Source organism: Leptopilina boulardi, unplaced genomic scaffold, assembly GCF_019393585.1.
Source record: "Leptopilina boulardi isolate dan_hultmark-lab unplaced genomic scaffold, ZJU_Lbou_2.1 LbouV2_330, whole genome shotgun sequence".
NCBI lineage: Eukaryota > Metazoa > Arthropoda > Insecta > Hymenoptera > Figitidae > Leptopilina > Leptopilina boulardi.
The window spans coordinates 2,420,769-2,440,516 of record NW_026137897.1 but is presented as its reverse complement, the minus strand read 5'-3'; the positions used below and the strand labels follow the sequence as shown (position 1 = coordinate 2,440,516).

At 30.5% G+C, this 19,748-nt stretch overlaps 1 protein-coding gene across 17 annotated transcripts in view; it reads left to right on the top strand.

Moving 5' to 3' along the window:
* Positions 1 to 2,847: 2,847 nt before the first annotated feature.
* Positions 2,848 to 19,748, top strand: part of LOC127285335 (voltage-dependent calcium channel type A subunit alpha-1) — a 105,052-nt gene continuing 88,151 nt past the window's right edge. For 10 of the 17 annotated variants that reach the window (XM_051311308.1, XM_051311307.1, XM_051311304.1 and 7 more), the window contains exons 1-3: positions 2,849 to 3,306; positions 15,134 to 15,251; positions 17,696 to 18,087. In XM_051311308.1, the coding sequence (XP_051167265.1) occupies positions 17,714 to 18,087 (374 nt within the window). In that variant the 5' untranslated portion in view covers positions 2,849 to 3,306; positions 15,134 to 15,251; positions 17,696 to 17,713. Of the gene's footprint in view, positions 3,307 to 15,133; positions 15,252 to 17,695; positions 18,088 to 18,692; positions 18,794 to 19,748 lie in introns of those variants that run through there. The other 7 variants (XM_051311299.1, XM_051311298.1, XM_051311311.1 and 4 more) reach the window with 5 other exon arrangements.

Sequence of the window (19,748 nt, the reverse complement as noted above, 5' to 3'; positions counted from 1 at the left end):
TTGAAGAATAGAACTTTTTTTTTAAGAAAATTAAAATACAGTAGGGTATTATACTACTCTTTTGCCAAAATTTCGTTACTTAATGTTGTCTAGAAAATTTAAATATTCATATTTTGAAAAAATTTCGTTACTTAATGTTGTCTAGAAAATTTAAATATTCATATTTTGAAAAATCTGTACGTATTCCTCTAGATAATTATATCAGAAACAAAATAAAAAAAAACTAAGAGGATCGATTGAAATTTGTGGCAGCTAGAGTGCCCACCGATTTCTCAAATTTAGTTTTGAGAAAAACGCATTTAAAGTTTTCTTAGCAGCTTGGTCGTGATTAATAATAATTAATTTAAAAGTTACCTGTAATCAGCTACGCCGGGTTCATATAGCATATCATTTCTATACCGTGTCGAACGGTATCTGAAATTCTTTAGCAAGAAGAGAGTTTTAATTATCGCTCTCAACGTGAAATAGTATTGATTTTAAAATACTTTTTTCTCGAAACACGAACACTTTTAACAAAATCAGCCAAAATCCTCATCTTATAAATTTCCTAAATCCAAAAGACGGTACGAATCCATAGAAAAACATGGTTGCAAAACAAAAAGTAGAAAAGTAGTCTAATAACAGCTTCGACTTTGTGCGCCCTGCATGCTATTGCCATCTAACGGCGGCAGGAGGTAATGAACCTGTCATTATATCACTTTTCGTTTTGCAATCGTGTTTTTGTATGGATTCGCATAATCTTTCGGATTTAGGAAATTTATATAAGATAAGAATCTCTAGCTGCTTTTGTAAAAAAGTGTCCGTCTTTCAAGAAGAAAGTATTTTAAAATTAATTAATTAATTTTATCATTTTCACGTTTAGTGCCGTTTTTATAGGGCGATAATTAAAGGTCTCTTCTTTCCAAAGAATTTCAGAGACCATTCGACTCTCTTAAATAAATTTTGTCCCTCTTAAAATAGTTCTTTTAACATTATAATTTAATTTTTTAAAATCGGATACAAACACTACAGCAATATAATTATTTATATGTAAAATTAAAAATAAGTAATTATTTTATCATTTATTACAGTATTTATTAGATTAAATAAATTCTGATTTCCCATAAAATTACTGTCTTTTATATAAAAACTAATTTTTTTTTAAATCTGGCACGTAATCTGATTTTAAAAACTATTGAGAAATGTTTTTTATTCATCTAAGAATCATAATCAAAAAGAATTTTTAAGTTACAATTCATTTTTATTTAAATCACCTTCTGGCGCACCGTGGGAAAAAATCCAAAAGATTGCAGTTTATGGTTACTGCAATATTACACAGTAAGATTATCGCAAGATTGCTCAGTAAGCTTGCACGGTAAGCTTGTCGCAAGGTTGATGCAAGGTTGCCAAATAACCTTGCCAATCAGCACAGAAGGTTGCAGCAAGCTTGCCATGTAAGTTTGCTCGGCAACCTTATGGCAAGCTAATAAATATAGCTAATAGCCTCACAATAAAAGGATATCCTGAGCATATCCTCAGGATATCCTAAACTAATGTAGGATATCTTGAAAACGTCCATAGGATATCCTAGGATATCCTGAGGATATCCTCAGAACGTCCAAACCACTGTTACGTAGGATATTTTTGGGATATACTGGGGATATACTGAGGATATTCTGGGATATACTGAGGATATTCTGGGATATCCTAGTGATATCGTGGGGATAAACTTGGTATATCGTTAAAATATTCTAGAAATATCGCTAAGATCTCCCTAGGATATCATTATAATTCAAATTTTGACTATTTGAGATAGCGATTCTTTGATACAAATAGGTTTCCCGTGATTGTCAATCATCTTTCAAATCTGGGCCTTAAAGTTGATAATTAGAGCATATATTTAAGCCAAAAATTCGATTTTCGACACTTTGAATTCGTTTTTTATGGGACTGACCGAATGAAAATGACATTTTTGGAACGACTCAAGGATATTCTAACCCTTAAGATAATATAGACATACTGTGGATATCCTTAGGACGTCCTAAGGACATTCCTAATTATTCCAGGGATGTCCTTGGGATATCCTTAGGACGTCCTGAGGATATCCTTGGGACGTTCTAAGGATATCCATAGGATATCTTCGGGACGTTCACAGGATATCCTAATAATATCCGGGGAAATGATTAGGATATCCCTGGGACGTCCTAGGGACATCCTTAGATATCCCTAGGATATCCTAACCGCCGCTACTTTGGATATCCTTAAAGTATCCTTAGGATATCCAAGGGATGTTTTTGGAATATCCTAGGATATCTGGTGCTGTGAGGGTAAAATTGCTATTATATATTAGCAATATTAAAATTCACTGAAATAGCTAAATCAATTAACATTTTTTCTTCTTGTGAATAATTATTTTTAGAAAAACAATAGAATTTATTTTCTTAATAATATAATTTCACTGATCCATAATGATTCTGAGATCTTTTTCAATTATTTTGTTTTGGTAAAAAAAAAAAAAAAAAAAATTTACTTTTGCTATTAAACAGAAAGAAAATAAAAATAAAAGAAGACATAGAAAAACAAGATTTGAAGTCGAGAAAGTACATTGAAAAACTGGTATTAGTATATATAGTAAGTGATTATATTGAAATTAAATTGTCGTCTCTCTTACAACAAAATTGGGCTATAGTCTAATACAGGTCAGTCGTCAATTTCTGATTGGAATCCTGGATTTTTGATGATAGAGCGCAAACGTAAAGGGAGGGTGAGAGAGAATCACGCGGTTTTCGTAGGGTGGAAAAGTGTGACAGAGATCCTAAATAGAAATAAGGACAGACTAAGCTTATATAGAGGGTGGCAGGGTGGATTAAGCGCGCGCACTATTGCGGGCACACTGTGAGGGGTGTACAGAAGGGAACGTAGTCAAGCGATCGTCCGGCTGTGGATACGAGCTTCATGCTCAGTGTAGGTAGAAAGTTAATTTTGATAATAGAAAAACGTTTTTTTATTTTTACTACACAGTGCTCCGCGCACCAATCGAAACTTATATATGTGGTTCATGGTTTCTTATTGCGGTGGATCAGTAGTGGCTAAAAAGTGGAAGGCATAATTTGTGGTGTGAATGCATAAATTTTATCATAAAGCAACCAATAGCTGAGTTTTATTCAAGGAGTGCAGTGATTATTAGTTTTATCACTTAAATAAAAAAAAAAAAAAAAAAAAAAAAAGTGGTATATAGTGCTGGTGTTAACTGGAGTTTGCTAACAGGGCAGAAGCTCGAACGCATGTAGGAACATGGCCGTATCCAACCCCTGCCTCCCTCTAGAGGTGAGTTCCTCTTTGGTGTTTGTAGTTTCATTGTGAAAATGTGTATGTATCCCTTAGCGAACAAACCTACGTACGCATATCATCCTTCACCTGTGTTTGTGCCTGTCCACCTGGAAGTCGACCTGATTTCTATTATGCTCTAAATTCCAAGAGAACTAATTTTTAAATATATTCGACTCTTTAATTATATTCATGTAAAATTACAATTACTAATATTAGAAAAAAAAAAATTCCCTCTTTTGAAAAAGATATAACATTGTTGGCAAGAGATTGATGAGAAAGAACTGAACCAATGTAGCTGGGTCATGAAGCAGACATTTTGTTTACCACAGTGAATAATATCTTAACGAATAACAGTTAATAAATGTAATAAAAAAAAATTATCGTATTTCTAAATTGGGATGCAATATATATCTATGAAATTAAATGCAAAAAATATATTAACTATTCGTTATATACTGCAAAAAAAAAACAAAGACAGAATTTATCTTAAATTATTGTAGATATTTTCTTACACGCAATTGATTTTTTATTTGCAATAAAATTTTCAATATAATTTGGAGTATCAGTATCATTTTAATAAAAAATTTTGAATTTTTCTATTAAGGTTTGGGAACATGAAACTTTAATTTATCTTCCAATTTTAAAAAATTTAATAAAATAAATGGGATATATTTTATTAGTAATTTCTGTTATTTTTGCTTACAAAAGTTACGATTAATTTTCTATTGCTTTAAAAAAAAAATTCTAGAATACAAAGTAGTTCTAGAACTACATAGTAACAGATTACAAAATAATTTTCTTTCCCCTGGAAGAATAAAATCATAAATGATTCTGTATTATAACAAATCTAGAACAATGTTTCAGAACAAATTAATAAAAATTCAGTAATAATATAAATTATTAAAAACTAGAATTATTACAAAAAATAATAAGAATTATAATAATAAACTGATAGTAATTTATAAAATTTAATATATGACCAAAAAAAATATTTAGCACAATTAAAGTGAGCTTTAAAGCATATGTACACTAAACCCTAGACTTTTTATGCTGGCCCCCAGAGCCATCTATGGTGAAAAGATGAAAGCCGTAACTATTACTGTTTAAGAGATATTATAGAACAAAGATTATTATTTCGCTTATCATTATCATCCCCTAACTATTATATTTTTAAATTAAAACAAAGAATATTTATTCACGGAAAAAAAAATGTTTACCTGGAACAGCGATACTTTTCTCTAAAACAGCGAAAGTTTTCTCTATTCTAGAGAAATATATCGCTCACGGAAAAAAATGTTTACCTGGAACAGCGATACTTTTCTCTAAAACAACAAAAGTTTTCTCTATTCTAGAGAAATATATCGCTCACGGAAAAAAAATGTTTACCTGGAACAGCGATACTTTTCTCTAAAACAGCAAAAGTTTTCTCTATTCTAGAGAAATATATCGCTCACGGAAAAAAAATCTTTATCTGGAACAGCGATACGTTTCTCTAAAATAGCGAAAACTTTCGCTATTTTATAAAATAGTAAAAAAATAAAATAGTAGTAAAATATATAGCTGCTCTAGTGTAACTTATCGCTGTTCTAAGGTAAAGATTTTTTGTCGTGCTTAATATAAGAATATTTTAGCCACATTGATTCATTATTTACAAAGAAAATTGAAAAAAAATCTGTTTTTTAATATAGCAAAATAACTTTTTGCTTCAAATACAATTTTTATATATGTAGGTATGACAGTTTTAATAAAAAGTATACTTACACCCAGAAAAAAGATTTTTTGTTTCAAATAAAATATTTGCTTTGAATCAAAGAAATTGGCCAAAGTAAAATTTCTTTAATTTAAAGAAATTATTTCTTTACTTTTTGTTTCTTGAATCGCAAGAAAAGTAATTCTTTGATTTCACGAAATTTTTTATTTAAATCAAAGAAATAAATTTTTATTTTAATGCACAAATTTCTTTAAATGAAAAATATATTTTGAGCTATACATTTGTATTTTGATTAAAATATATGCCATGAGGCACACACAGCTGTTTAGGAATTTAGGTAGTTTGCGCTAACGCAGTCTTGATAACTCAACGTACTTAAGTTAGAAAGAAATATTTCTTTGATTAAAAAAAAAATTTCTCTTTAAGTTAAAAATATCATATTAAAAGAAAAAATCTCTTTAATTCAAAACACTTGAAAATCTCTTTTTCGTTGTAAAAGCAAAGAAAATTTTTTAATTCAAATAAATTTCATCGTTGATTCAAAAAGTGATTTTAAGAAAACGATTTCTTTGTTTTAAAGAAATCTTTTCTGGGTGTACTATATCGTTTACTTAGATTCTAGAATCTACAATTATTCTACAATTACAATTCTTCAAATTTTTAAAAGATTCATAAACAAATTTTATTTAAATAATTTCTCGTAATTGCTTAATGCTCAACAATGAGACACTAAACAAGTTTAAATTTTATGATACGTTGGTATTGGAAAAATTGATTTTAATTTTTTTTAGGTTATGATCAAGTTTTGACGTTTGATCAGCAGTACTGTAAATCTGAAAAAATTACTATAACTATTTTTAATATGAAACTTGACCGCAGATTATAAATTGTAATTTACAAGCTAGTTTTTAATTTGTAAAATATTCATTTCGAAATATTAAAATTAATTGTAGTGTGACATTTTTACAACAAAGTAACTCCCTCATAACAAAAGGATATCCCTAGGATATCTCTAGGATATCCATATCAATGGTCGATATCCTAGAATGGTCCCCAGGATATCTTGGAATATCCATAGGATATCCCTAGGATATCCAAACCGCCGGTCTGTGGGACATCAACAGGACATCCATAGGATATCCCTAAAACATCCACAAAATATCTATTGGCTATTATATCGCAGGATATCCATGGGATATCCTCAGGATGTCCGTGGGATATTCTTAGGATATTCACGGGATATTTAATATCTCAACATATATTTTTAAAGGTTAAAATTGTTAAGCTAATATAATGAATAATAATATAATAAAAACAAAAATCTTATGAGCTTCTAATTTATTTTAAATGAAGATTTGAAATGCATGCATTTTTCAAAGTTTTTAAATAAACTCATGCACTTAATGTATAATTAATATTAATAGTTATTCGTTACACAGCCACACAAAAACAAAAGTACCCGGGCCGGGGAATGAGACCACCATTTCTTGATGTATTTTGATGCGCTGAACACGAATCTGAAGTCCGTTCAGCTCCATCACGTCAGGATTTTGACATAACCTCAAAAAACAGCTGATTTTAAATGACAGGAGAAATTTTTTAAATAATGGCAGATTTGCTTGAATCTTGTTACTTGGGGATTTTTGGGGTTGCTGATTACGAATTTAACGTCAGATTTATAAAATTCAAAATGGCGGATCCAATATGGCGGACGAATTTTTAAAAAGTAGTTGGATTTTTACGAAAATTGGTATCTAGGGGTTTTGGGAGTCGTTGATTACAAATTTATCTTCAGATTATTCAAATTCAAAATGGCGGATCCAATATGGCGGACAAATTTTTAAAAAGTAGTTGGATTTTTACAAAAATTGGTATCATGGGGTTTTTTTGGAGTCGCTGATTACGAATTTAACGTCAGATTATTTAAATGTAAAATGGCAGATATAGTACGGTGGTCAAATATCTTTATGTTTCTACATGTGTCTGCATCCAGGGCACCTCCGTACTATATCTGCCATTTTACATTTGAATAATAATAATAATAATCTTCTTGACATCCAGAAGATATACTGAGAATATCCTGAAAATATCTGTGGGATATCCTGACGATATCTGTGGGATATCCTGACGATATCTATGGGATATTCTGATGATATCTGTGGGATATCCTGACGATATCTATGGGATATCTGAAGGACATTTATGAAAGTCTATAGAGATATCCAGAAGATACCCTGTGGATATCCTCAGATATCCATGGGATATCCAAAGGATATCCAAACCGCCGATTTTTTTGGATATCCTTAAGAGATCCTTTTGATATCCATAGGACATCCCTAGGATATCTGCGGGATATTATCAATATATCCCATGATATCTTGTGTTATTAGGGCTATAATTTTATTATTAAATTCTGTTTTAGAAATCAAAAAAAAATTTTAAAATAAACGAAAAAATTTCTTTGCATTAAATTCTGTGATTAGAATTTTTGTTAAGCAGAACAAAAAAATTGCAATTTTTATTCCATAATAGCCCCGGTTGATGGTATATTATTAGATTTATTAGAGCAATTTGAATAAATGGTTACTTTTCATTAAATAATTCAATGTGTGTGTGTATATATGTATCGAACGTAGTCTCTGAATCCGAATTAACTTTTAGTTTCATTAGAGAACATTATCCATTGAGAAACATTGTGTTAAACAGTTATACAAAATTACTTTTAGAATAGTGTAATTATAAAATTCAAATAAATTTTAATAAATTATTAAAAATATTATTGAATTTAACAAATTTTAATACCTACCTAAATTTACAAATATTAGGGATTGATATATTAATATTACTAGAGTCAGTTGGGGTAAATGAGGACAAGAGGTGTTTTGGAGCTTAATTTATAGTTTTAAAATTAAGTTCAACGTCAATATTTTAACCTCAGATCACCTGCAAGAGGTTTTGAGTATTGTTAAGCTTTTATCTTGACAATTTTCAGCAAGATAAAAAAAATTATCCCTCAATGCATAAAAACTTGAAAATCAAAATCAAAAACTGTTTCAGTATTTTCTCCCGCATTTCAAAGAAAACAGACTTAAAAATCATACCAAATTTTTTTCTTATTCCTTATGACTCCTATAACAGAAATTCACTTGAATTTTTCATTTTTGTAAATTTGGTTAATAATGACAAGCTGTCTCCATTTACCCTGAGTTTTTAAATTTTTTGGGGTAAATAGGGACAGTTTGTCATTATTAACCAAATTCACAAAAATCAAAAATTCAAGTCAATTTCTATTATGGGAGTCATAAGAAGTAAGAAAAAAATTTGGTATGATTTTTAAGTCTGTTTCTTTCAAATGCGAGACAAAATACTGAAAAAAAAAATAAAATAAAAAAAATTCAATTGGTTCAACTGTTATATATCTACTAGAAATTTTTTTCAAGTTTTTTCATCCCTTAATACAGTAATATACTTAAGGAAACTTTTTTCTTAAAACTTTCTTAGAAACTATGCTGTCCCCATTTACCCCGAATTTTATGAAATTTTCTAAATTCTGAGGTAAATGGGAACAGTCAGTTTCATGCGTTTAAAGCTTATCTAAATTTTTTTCTGCTGCATAAAATTAATCCTGGGAATGTTACTATAAAGATACTAAATTTTCACTAGAGCAGGGTACGATAGTTGATGAGAATTATGACAAATGTCGAGTGGAGATAATGGAAACCAACGGGTCATAACCTAAAAAAAATTTGTCCCGAAATTTGAATAGTCATTCTCTTACCAAGTGTTACTTTTAAAATTTTATGAAACAATAATTGCATTGATTATTAATTAAAAATTTTGAATTTTTTAAATTGTTTTTGAGCATAATGAAAACTTTTTCGGTTGGATTCCATTGTTCTCACTCGCCATTTGTCATAATTCTCGTCAACTACCGCACCCTGCTCTAGTTAACAATTTCGTAACTTTATTGTTAAAATAAAAGTTACTATAAAGATAGTAAATTTTCACAAGAGCAGGGTACGGTAGTTGATGAGAATTATGACAAATGGCGAGTGGAAATAATGAAAACCAACAGGTCATAACCTTAAAAAAAATTTGGCGCGAAATTTGAATAGTCGTTCTCTTACCAAGTGTTACTTTTTAAATTTTATGAAATTGATTATTAATTAAAAATTTTGAATTTTTTAAATTCTTGTTGAGCATAAAGAAAACTTTTTTGTCACATGTTTAGTTGCTGTGTAAGTATAAACGCGCATTGTGTATAGCTGACACAACTTATAATCAGTGTTGCCAATATCCATGTTTCATAAACTTAAACTTTTGCCTGTCCCACTTTTGAGTGTCCTATTGTTAAACATAAGCAATTACAAGAAATTATTTCAATAAAAATTGTTTATGGAATTTTAAAAAATTTGAAATTATCAGATATTATATTTAAAAACATAAGTAAACAATGTAGAAAGTAAAATTGTTGTCCCCTACGTGAATTATTAGATTCTATCTGGGATTTGTGTAGAATTTTAGAATTTAAAAAAAATTTATTGAAACAAAATCTGTTTATGTGCGTAGAGTTTTTTTTTTTTTTTTTTTTTTACAAAAATTCCAATTCACCGAATTTTAAATTGTTCAAATTTTTATTTGTAGACACTGAGAAAAATGTTTAGTCAGAGCAACCAAAATTTGGTTGGGACAACAAAAAAAATTTTCTTGGTATTGAAGCAACCAAACTATTTGTTTTAGTCAACCAAAAAATTTGGTTTTTTGTTGGCATAACAAAAACTGTACGACTTTGTTTCAGCCAATCAAAATTTGGTTACAAGAACCAAAATTGCCTAACCAAACAATTTTGTTATAAACACTAAATTTTTTTTCTCAGTGGAAATTTTTAATTAACAAATTTTTTAAGACGCCAAATTTTTATTAGTACGAAATTATAAATGACCAAACAAACAATTGACTGAAATATTTCGGCGCAATTTTTATAATTGACCAATCAGGATTTTAAAAATTTTTAATTGGTCAATTTTAAAATTTGTGCCAAAATCTTTCAGTCGATTGCTTGTTCGGTCTCTTTATAATTTCGAATAAATATGAAAATTCCACGTCTTAAAAATTCTATCAATTAAAAATTTGTACAAATAAATAATTTGGACAAAAATTCGATGAATTTCAGAAATTTTGTCATTTAAAAATTCGATTTACATAAAATTCGATTGAATGAAAATTTTGTTAAATTAAAATTTGATTAAATTAAAATTCTTTTAAATAAAAATTCATGTAATTAAGACTGTAAAATGAAAATCATGTTAAACAAAAATTCAGTAGCTAAAAATTAAATTTATTAATTTTTAAATTATTAAATATTAAGTCATTAAATTAATTATTAAATTATTAAATATTAAGTCAATAAATTAATTATTAAATTACTAAAAATATTAAATCATTAAATTAATTATTAAATATATAATAATTAAATTAACTATTAAATTCTGTTAAATTTTAATTTGAAAATTTGTCTAAATTGTTTCCTTCATGAGAAAGCAAAAATAATTATTTTTAATAAAATACTGTAAAATAAAAATTTTAATTAATGATTTTTATGGGAAATTCATTAAAAATACTAAAAAAAACTTGAAAATCTTAATATATTTTATGAAGACTTACATTTTTTGTACAATTCCTACAGATAAATCAAATAAAAATATCTAATTCGGTTTGGTAGCCGCGGTCGTTAAAGCTTAAGTTAGCTCTAGATAGGACATGCGTCTAGGGTTCGATTCCCATATAGAATTCAAATTTTAATTTAACTCTTATTAATTAAAAACTTACAGAATATTTCTTCTGGAATTAATTGTATTTAAAATTAATTACATAAAATTTTAAAAGATTAATAGTTTTAATTTTTTTTAAAAAATAGTAACATTTAGAATTTTATATATTTCTAATTTCAAATTTTTCTGAAATCAAATAATGAATTCCTTAAAACTTATATTTATTTTTTAAATCAGTAAAAGAGATATTAAATAATGCCAACTAAATGAAAAAGACGTTTAGTAGATAAAAATTATGAAAAAATAAACAATGAAAAATTAATAATTAAAATTCTATATTTCCTATTTTTTATTATACTTAAATTACTTTAAATCTCGAAAGTAATAAAAATTATAAAAAAAAGAATACTATTTTGTAGTTCTTAAAATGAAAGAATGGCTTTTTAATTTTGAAAAAAAAAAAATTCTTTAACGTAAAGAATTCACACTATCTTCATCCTTTTGTATATGACAGAATATCGGACTATCTAACTTGATGCAACTCAGCGAAAATAATATTGACCCTATATTGCTTACAAGCTTGATTCACATAATAAAGGAGGGCATCCGCACCCAAAGCGAACTCCGTATCTAGAATAGGGTCTCTCAAGGGGATTGATTTTCCAACTTGGCCCCATTGGGGCAATGACCCTGCGAGATTCTCGTACAGCTGTCATTATTAACCTTTTTGAAGGTTTATATGTTTGAATGTCCTATAGTCATACCAACATTAGCACGATCAAAGTCCACGATCATATTGCTTGTCTTTATACTTACTGCGTCAGTGGCAAAAAGTATTTAGTCTACATTTATTTAGAAAATTTTTTTAAATTAAAGCAAGGTAATATAGAAATACTTAATACCAACAATTAGTTTTTTTTTTAACTTTTCATTAATATAAAAAATATAAAAAACAAAATAATAACACAAACTAGATTCAAAAATAATTTTTGTTAATACAATACAGTTTACAAAAAAATTCTGAATTTTAGTAAATTATTGTAACAGGACGAAAAGTAATTTTGCATATTCTTTACAATGTCATATAATTTAAAACAAAAATTTCAATACATTTTAATTGTTATTAAAAATATTCTACAAGTTACATATCTTTTATGAGCAGAATAATAATAATAATAATAATAATAATATTTCAAGAATTTATGTTTTGAAGTTTGTTTGTAATTAGGCTCTGAACATTGAATGGTCTTAAGTTCCAATAAGTTAAAACATAACCTCAAAATTAGGTCAAAATTTAGGGTCCAAAATACTAACAATAACCAATAGGACGCTGGGTTTGAGATTAAAATCCGCAAACGTAACCTCAAAATTAGGTTAATTTATGAATGAAGAAAGAGAAAAAAAAATTCAAAGGTAAAATTTTAAATTCTTAAATCAAGTGGTTTTTGGTAAACATAACCTCAAAATTAGGTCAAATCGCAAAGCTAAAAAACGAACATAGTATCAAAAATTGAAGATTAGATTATTTGGATGTAGGAAATTGGAATGTAGAGGGGCAAATCTCCCCTATTATTATGGAGTATTAATAATGTGGTGGATCTCTGTAGACGGCTTTAACGGAAAAGTGTGTCAAATTTCTTGCAAGAGTAATAAGATTGCGATCCCTTAGCAACAGTAGCGCTACTTGCGGTAATTGTGTAAACGAATGCTGTTTGGAATTTAAAAATCTTTCTGCTTCGAGCACGTGCTATTGAAAACACGTGGTTTATTTATTTATGTGAGCGTTTTTATTTTTTTACCAAAGTGCAATTGAAACAAGTTTTTTTTAAAAAATAATATATTTAAAGTCATTTTAGTAATACAATAAATAAATATATATAATTATTTTTTTTATTTATTTAATTAAAGAAGCTAAAAAAATATAATATAAAAAATAAAAGGAAATTTATAATGAGCGTAACCTAAAATAAAATTTATAATTAATTAAACTTTAAATTACTTCTATAGTGAAATTTTATAATTATTAAATTATTAATTTGAAATTAAATAAATAAATTAAATTAAAATTGGAATGGAAAATAAAAGGCAGAGCACCTAGCTGGTCATGAATCACTGGAAAAAATAGTTGCTTGTTTGATTTAAGTAGTTTTGCATGGCCAAAGTTGCGCGCGCAACAAAATAATTAAACATCTGTGAGAAAGCTATAATTGAAAAATTCAATAATAAAAATTTCATAATATTTACATGAACATTTAAAAACTGACAAAAGACAAATAAATAGAAAACTTGTAAAAGTGACGCAATAGATCTAACCTACATTTCCTACCAACAATGACATCACATTAAAAGTAATAATTATGTTCCCCAGTAATAAAATCGCTTGAAACTCGTTACTCGGGGGCTTTGGTGTCGCAGAATACGATTCTGAAGTCAGTTTTTAAAAATTCAAAATGGCGGATCCAATATGGCGGCCGACTTTTTCAATACTTAATGCAATTCGCTTGAAACTTGTTACTCGGGAGTTTTTGGGGTCGCTGATTACGAATCTGAAGTCTGTTTTTAAAAATTCAAAATGGCGGATCCAATATGTCGGACAATTTTTTAAAACTTGCTTGGATTCGCTTGAAACTCGTTACTCGGGGGTTTTTGGTGTCGCTGATTACGAATCTGAAGTCAGTTTTTAAAAATTCAAAATGGCGGATCCAATATGGCGGCCGACTTTTTGAAAATCTACTCTCTAAATCTGAATCAGTAGAAATTTTACTAATTCAATCAGTACTTTTCATTTTAACTGAAGTTTCAGTTATTTTTTGAAATTTACTAATATAATTAGTGAATATGCAAACAATAGAAAATAACTTACGTAAATCAGTAATTTGTATATAACATAACCTTTAAAATTAACTATTAAATCAATAGATTTTGTGGCCGCCGCCATATATTTATATTACTGATTCAATCAGTAATTGATATTTTACTAATTGAATCAGTAAATTTCTACTAAATGTCAGTTGCTCAATTCTCGCTAAATGGCAATTAGTAGATTTCTACTGCTAATCAGTAAAATATGACTGATTCAGATTTAGAGAGTAATGCAATTCGTTTGAAACTTGTTACTCGGGGGTTTTTGGGGTCTTTGATTATGAATCTGAAGTCAGTTTTTGAAAATTCAAAATGGCGGATCCAATATGGCGACCGAAAAATTTTAAAAATCCACTAAATTTGCTTAAAACTTGTCACTTGGGGGTTTTCGGGTCGCTGATTAAGAATCGAATGTTAGTTTTTTAAAATTCAAAATGTGGATCCAATATGTGCTCATTGTAGTACAAAAGCTGACCAAAAGCGAACATCCTGGATTTGTAAAACTTGCAATGTACCATTCTGCCTATTGCCAGCAAGAAATTGTTTCGCCGCTTATCACGGAAAATGGAATTTTACTTACGATCCGCCATTTCCAATTTTAAAAAACAAACTTGATATTTGTAATCAGCAACTATAACAATCAGCCTTTTTCAAGGCTACCAAATCATCTCTAAAAACCCCGAGTAACAAGTTTGAAGCGAATTGCATTAGATTTTAAAAATCGTACGCCATATTAGATCCGACATTTTGAATTTTTGAAAACTGACTGCAGATTCGCAATCAGCGACCCCAAAAACCCCTGAGTAACAAGTTTCAAGCGAATTGCATTAGATTTTCAGAAAGTCGTCCGCCATATTGGATCCGCCATTTTGAATTATTAAAAACTGACTTCAGATTCGTAATCAGCGACCCCAAAAACCACCGAGTAATAAGTTTCAAGCTAATTGCATTAGATTTTCAAAAAGTCTTCCGCCATTTCGGATCCGCCATTTTGAATTTTTAAAAACTGATTTCAGATTCGTAATCAGCGACCCCAAAAACCCCCGAGTAACAAGTTTCAAGCGAATTGCGTTAGACTTTCAAAAAGTCGTCCGCCTTATTGGATCCGTCATTTTGAATTTTTAAAAACTGACGAATAAAGAATTTCTTTTTTACCTTTGTTAATTTCCCTTTTAATTTAATAACCATTCATGAAGTTATCAATAAATTTTATGAAAATTTTTCCCAAAATGATTTGTTTTCTTTTTCTCTGGTATTTAAAAGACTGAAGTCATTAAAAATCATTTATTTAATTAATTTATTACAATATTACTTGCCTTGTACCCACCTGGACCGAGTTCGGACTAAACTCGAAATAAGTTTAGACCAAACAATCCGCCAGAAATTACTTTACCTTATAACTTTAATATATAAGATACCCAATTTTAGTATAAAGTTTTAATTATTAATTGTATTATTACATTATTAAACTTATTTGCAGGTTGGCAGAAGTTCAAGAGGAGGAACGCAGGTACACTGGATACTCAAGTCAGTACTGGCGAAGGAAGAGATTGGCCGGATTGAGTTGACTCGGTGACTGAGTTAGTTTGGGAGGGGAGGTATGTTTATTACTATTGTATTTATAAATACCACGTTAGATATCAAATAAATTTAACCCTAATTTTCTTTTACCTATGATTTTCTTTTTGGGAATAACAGGGAACGGTTTCTAGAGCATTTTGCAATTACCATTAAAATTAAAGAGTAAACATTTTTCTTTATTGGAGTACAAAAGTTCAAGCATGGTTAGTTCTAAAAGTCAATATACATACCAAAAATACCAAATGGGTTTAATTGTGATGTTTCGACTGTCAATGGTAGAGGATGGTGTCTTCGGCACATGTGCTGCTTGTCTTGAACTAAAGCAGTTCCTAATTTTTTCAGCAGTCACAACCTTCCGGTTGGTCATGACATGTATTTGGTGCGCGTGGTCGTATTTTCTAAACGGTAACCTGCCGGTGTCCGATTCTCCGGATACTGCACAGAGGTACTCGTACCTGAGTCTAATGGTCGGGACTCGTCTTGTGTCCCGGAAACCCTCGAGTCTCTACCAGGCATGGATTCGTGTTGGCAGTGGTTACAGCCTACCGATGCACCATGGAAAGAGGAGGGAAAAATTGCCGTTGTACGGTCCTTAAGGACCAAAATGGCGAAGAAGACCGGGTGCCCTTCCAGGAGGAGACGGTTAGCAGTGATTCCCTTCGCCCGTGCAAGTAGAACTTGAGCGGAAGAAGGGAATCAAAGTACCCAGCGGGGACCTCGTGGAGGTTCCGTCTCCGAGCTAAGCTCCACCCACCGATGGTCTGGTCACACACACTCATTCACACACACACACACACTCATACAATAGGGTGCCCAATGAAATGGCGGAACGGTTAGTAACATTCATCTTGGACCCGATAACACCCCAACAGGAGTGGGCGTGAGTTAGCGAGGACAAGAATCCTGCACTTCCAACGGGGACCTCGTGGAACATCCGCTCCCAGATCGAAGTGTTAGACCGCAGTCTAAAACCACAACGGTCTCATCCTGCCTCCGGACGAGGAGGCGTAATGCGTTCAAATTTCCCTCTTTAGACGCCTCGTACGACACGCGATGGGGTACGGGAAGACAAATTCTCCGGCCGGACTTCCACGGCCACCTTGCACGGGGAGGGTCCCATTTCACATGGTGAACACCTGGCAGGCGTAGTGCGTTCATACATAATCGGTAATGTCCCATCTCAGCGTCTCCGTCGAAGCGGTACTTAGCTAGATGGGTACAGCCCTCTGTACCCCTTTTAGTCGCCTTTTACGACATGCAGTGGGCTATAGGCGCCCTATTCTGAAGCCGGGAGCACCACGGCGAAGCACGGGGTGCACTCGTCTTTCGATCTCGGTGTGTGAATTACCCCAACTCAACTCGGACGGCAAACCTGCACAGTTTTCAGAAATTGGAAAAGTCCCGGCTCTTACCAAGAAGAGCAATCGTGACTTAGGCTGGTTGCATTGCTAATTGGAAGATGACTGGAAGAAATTTTGTATCAGCGGTGCTGGCCAAACATTAGTAACAATGTAAATCGTTACTTATATTGGTTGGTATCTGTCAGCGTTTTTGCCTCTCTCAATCAGTCAGCTGTTTGGTTTTTCTTGTCAGCGTGCCATGATGTGTTCTCACATTTTTTCCTGGTTATGATTTGCGCATATTTGTGCCGCCTAAAGTCCCGAATGTCAGCGTTGTTATCTAGGTTTTCCGGGGAGTTGCCACCAAAATCGTCCAGGGAGAAGGATGTAGCGATAGGGGTGACGAGGAAAAGAAATAGCGCGCCCCTCTTAACAGATTAGGAGATCTAGGGAAAGTCGGCATCAACGGTCAGTCGATTTTGGATCTTATCGCAGAGGAGACCCTTTTGCGGAAATTCATAATCAAGTATCGCGTTACACGTTAAATTCTTCTAATTAAATATGTTGCGTCAGTTAAATAAATCTTCATTAGTGTTAATTAATTGTGGGTTTATTTGTTTGTTAACTCTAAAATGAGTGTTTTCGAATATCAGCGTTAATTCAACATTGGTGAGTCGTTTCTTGGTTTAATCTTATTTAATCTTATTATTTGGGTTCATCAATGCACCGGTGGTTTTCCTTGGTCGTAATATCCTTTTTGGTTATTTTAGCGTAAGTTTAATTTAGTATTTAGTGACCACTCTTGGAAGTGGTGTGGGAACGGCCGAATCCGCAAGTGTCGGAAACTTGGACATTCTGTACTGGTCAGGCTTGCGAGTCTGATCAGTAGAGAAGAGCATCAATTTTTGCTTGCTGATTTACTGACGTTTCCAAAATTATTTTGCGTTCTTAGGGGAGTGAAAAAGAGACTAACTTGGCAAATTTCACAAATTGTGTGGATTTCCAGTTCCACTAAATGAATTAATATTGTTCACCTATTAATTATTAACTTTATAACTTTAAAAAATATTAAAATGAAGATCTCAAAAATTAGTTTACTAATAAATAATTTATTCTTCTAGGTATCTGGAGTAGTAAAAATGGCACCAGCTCGGGATCAAGGTGGGGGGGTTGGCGGGTCGGGGGGTAATAAAGGCCCTTCTTCGCTCTTTATCTTGAGTGAAGAAAATTGTATAAGAAAACATACTCGTTTTATAATTGAGTGGCCTCCCTTCGAGTACGCCGTCCTTCTTACCATCATTGCAAACTGCGTGGTGCTTGCTCTCGAGGAACATCTCCCCTGCCATGATAAAACTGTGCTCGCACAAAAACTCGAGTCTACAGAGATCTATTTTCTCGGGATTTTTTGTGTTGAAGCAAGCCTAAAGATCCTAGCACTGGGCTTCGTTCTCCATCGTGGTTCCTATCTTCGTAACATCTGGAATATCATGGACTTTTTTGTTGTTGTCACTGGGTAAGATTTATATTTTTAATTTATTATATATATTTATTTATGATTAATCATAAAATTTAAATTCAGTGGTTTTAATAATGGTTTTTAAGAATCAAAACATATGATAATAGAAAATTACATTTAGTGATGATAGGTCGTTGTAGTTACACGTTATTCACCTTAATTTATTGCTCAGTTTTGTCTCTACAAAAATAAAAATGATGATAAAGGTTCATAGGGTTGATATAGTAGCCGGACTCTGAACAAAATTTTTCAATTAATGGAATGGTCTGCCATACAATTTTCAGCAACGTTTCCGTGAAATTTTTATAACATTTTCCTATGTCAATTTCTGATGAAAATTTCATTATCTATTGTAACGTTGTTTCTATCTATCTATCTCTTTTAATTTTCTATATTCCCGTGAAAAAAATGCTCGACGGAAATTTCCATAGAGAACGCTACCAAAATGGCGCTGAAATTACAAACAATTTTACCGGTTTATAAATTTAACTACGGCAAGAAATTTTTTTGTTATATAATTTTTTTTTTTAATTTAAAAAAATTGTAGCTGTAGATATAAAAATTTTAAACATACAAAGATTCTAGTATTATTATTGGACTAGGTCGATGACCGTATTCGCTGAAACTAATGTGGACGTGGACCTACGAATGCTACGTTCCTTCAGAGTGCTCAGACCTCTAAAGCTAGTTTCAAAAATTCCAAGTGAGTCAGTAACGTTCTGAGAAAAGCGAAAAATTGTTATTAAATTAAGCTAGAAATCCCTTTGTTTGTTCATTAAAATTATTAAATATTTTTAGAAAATTTTGAACTACTTAGCTAGTTTAGGCAAAATATACTTTATTAATTTCCTAGATATTTAAAAAATTTGTCAATCAGCTTAGTTATTTCTACAAATACAGTATATGCGTTTCAAAAAGTCTGCTATATTTCAACAAAATATTGAACAGGTAACTGATTATAGAACAAAATATTTTTCGCTCAAAATGTAAGTCTTTTAAATTCGATTTATATTTAATTTATAAAGAAAACAATAAGCAGATTAGCGTTTGTTGATGTATTAGATTATTTATATATATATATATAGATACGTAGATATTTTTACTCTGTGGAAGTATCTTTGTCTTAGATTGTTTAGATATAAATTTTTAATATCACATTGTACTTTTTAATTAATTAAAATATATCTGTTCATTAAAATAAATATTCTGTGTTTAGTTGGTATTAAAAACTGACACTTTAAAGAAAATGTTAAATTAGAGCTGATTTTAGATATCATAACAAAATTAGATAATTTTTTATCCAAAAGCATAAATTGACAATTACTTTTTGCACAGGACTTACACTAAATTGAAACTGAATCATGTCGACACAACATGAAATTAACAAATGAATTAAGAATCTAAATCTAAAATTAGAAAATTTCTTGTCGTGTCGACTGGAAACAGAAACAAAAGTTTGGTGACTCACTGAAAATTTCTGATAACCTATCGTACAATGAATAGAATTAATAAAAAATTTTACTTTATAAAATCTTATTTTTAATTTTTTTAATGTTAGAAAATAATGTTTTGTTTTACAGAGTATTGTAGAATTATTAGCTAATAACAGAAGCAGGTATAATGCTATAGTTGTGTCTACTTTAAATTATTAGGAATAT